The 1224-nt window shown below is 39.9% G+C and overlaps 1 protein-coding gene across 1 annotated transcript in view; it reads right to left on the bottom strand.

Moving 5' to 3' along the window:
- Positions 1 to 1224, bottom strand: part of PPP1R21 (protein phosphatase 1, regulatory subunit 21) — an 83606-nt gene that overhangs the window by 47841 nt on the left and 34541 nt on the right. The window contains 1 exon segment of the mRNA XM_011981591.1: positions 740 to 959. Within this exon segment, the coding sequence (XP_011836981.1) occupies positions 740 to 959 (220 nt within the window).

Raw genomic sequence — 1224 nt, 5'->3', positions numbered from 1 at the left:
CTCTGAAAATACTTTTTTTTCAAGTTAGGCCAAACAGGAACAAATGGCATTTTTACTACTAAAGCTCCCCTATGCTACTTGTTGGAAAGCTGCTAAAAATTCTTATGATTTTTTCCTTTCCATACAAAAAAGAGGAAGGAAGGGAAGGGAATTAATATTTAATGCATGTTCAATGCCTGACATTTTACACACTTTCTTTTTATTACTTATTTATTTCAGAAACAGTGTTGCTTTGTTGCCCAGGCTGGAGTGCAGTGGTGTGATCATAGCTCACTGCAGCCTTGACCTCCTTGGCTCAAGTGATCCTCCCACTTCAGCCTCCAGAGTAGCTGGGACTACAGGGAAGTGCTACCACACCTCACCTGGATAATTTTTAAATTTTTTGTAGAGATGGGGTCTCCCTGTGTTGCCCAGGCTGGTCTTGAACTCCTGACCTCAAGCAATCCTCCCACCTTAGCCTCCCAACGTGTTGGGATAACAGGTGTGTGTCACCTGGCCCCGCCGTACATTCTTAATTTAACTCAGTAATCACAACATTTAACTCCATCATACAAATGGAAAACCAGAAGTCCAGAGAGCTCAAGAGTTTTGCCTAAGGTCATAAATGTATTTGAATTCAAGTTTTCCTGACACCAGATCCTATGCTCCTCTCACTCTACTTAGCTAAACCATCTCCCTTTTCCAGCTTCTTGTACTCTTAAGTCCTTGAAGTTGACCCCTAAGCAACAAACATACTTACTTGGCAAGGCAAGAAGAGCTATGTAAGTCTGCAGCTTCTCAAACACAGCTGTCATTTTTTTCATGTCCTGGGACAGCTCTAGATTCCTGGCTCTTAACGCAGATGTGCAAAGAGAGGATTCACATTCTTCTTCTAAACTAGGAATAGGCAGATTTTCAAGAAGTGAGCAACCCAAACAATTTTCAATTAGCTATTAGCAGTCAACTGAATTCTCAAATAACTGTATCCAAAGAGACAAACTGCAGAAAAAGGAACTTGATCTCATTTGTATGGCTCCATTTTTTTACATCATGATACATACACTGTTTGCTGCAAATACCAATGGAATAAGAGAGAATTAAATGGAGTAACAGATAAAATGGCACATGTCCATTATCTTTCCATCCTGAGAGCAGCACAAAACATTAGAATATTTTTAATTTTCTTTTTCTTTTTTTTTTTTTTTTGAGACGGAGTCTCACTCTGTCACCAGGCTGGAGTACAGG

The sequence above is a fragment of the Mandrillus leucophaeus genome, unplaced genomic scaffold, assembly GCF_000951045.1.
Source record: "Mandrillus leucophaeus isolate KB7577 unplaced genomic scaffold, Mleu.le_1.0 Scaffold229, whole genome shotgun sequence".
Taxonomy (NCBI): domain Eukaryota; kingdom Metazoa; phylum Chordata; class Mammalia; order Primates; family Cercopithecidae; genus Mandrillus; species Mandrillus leucophaeus.
The sequence above is the reverse complement of the archived record's forward strand: the minus strand, read 5'-3'. Positions and strand labels throughout refer to the sequence as shown.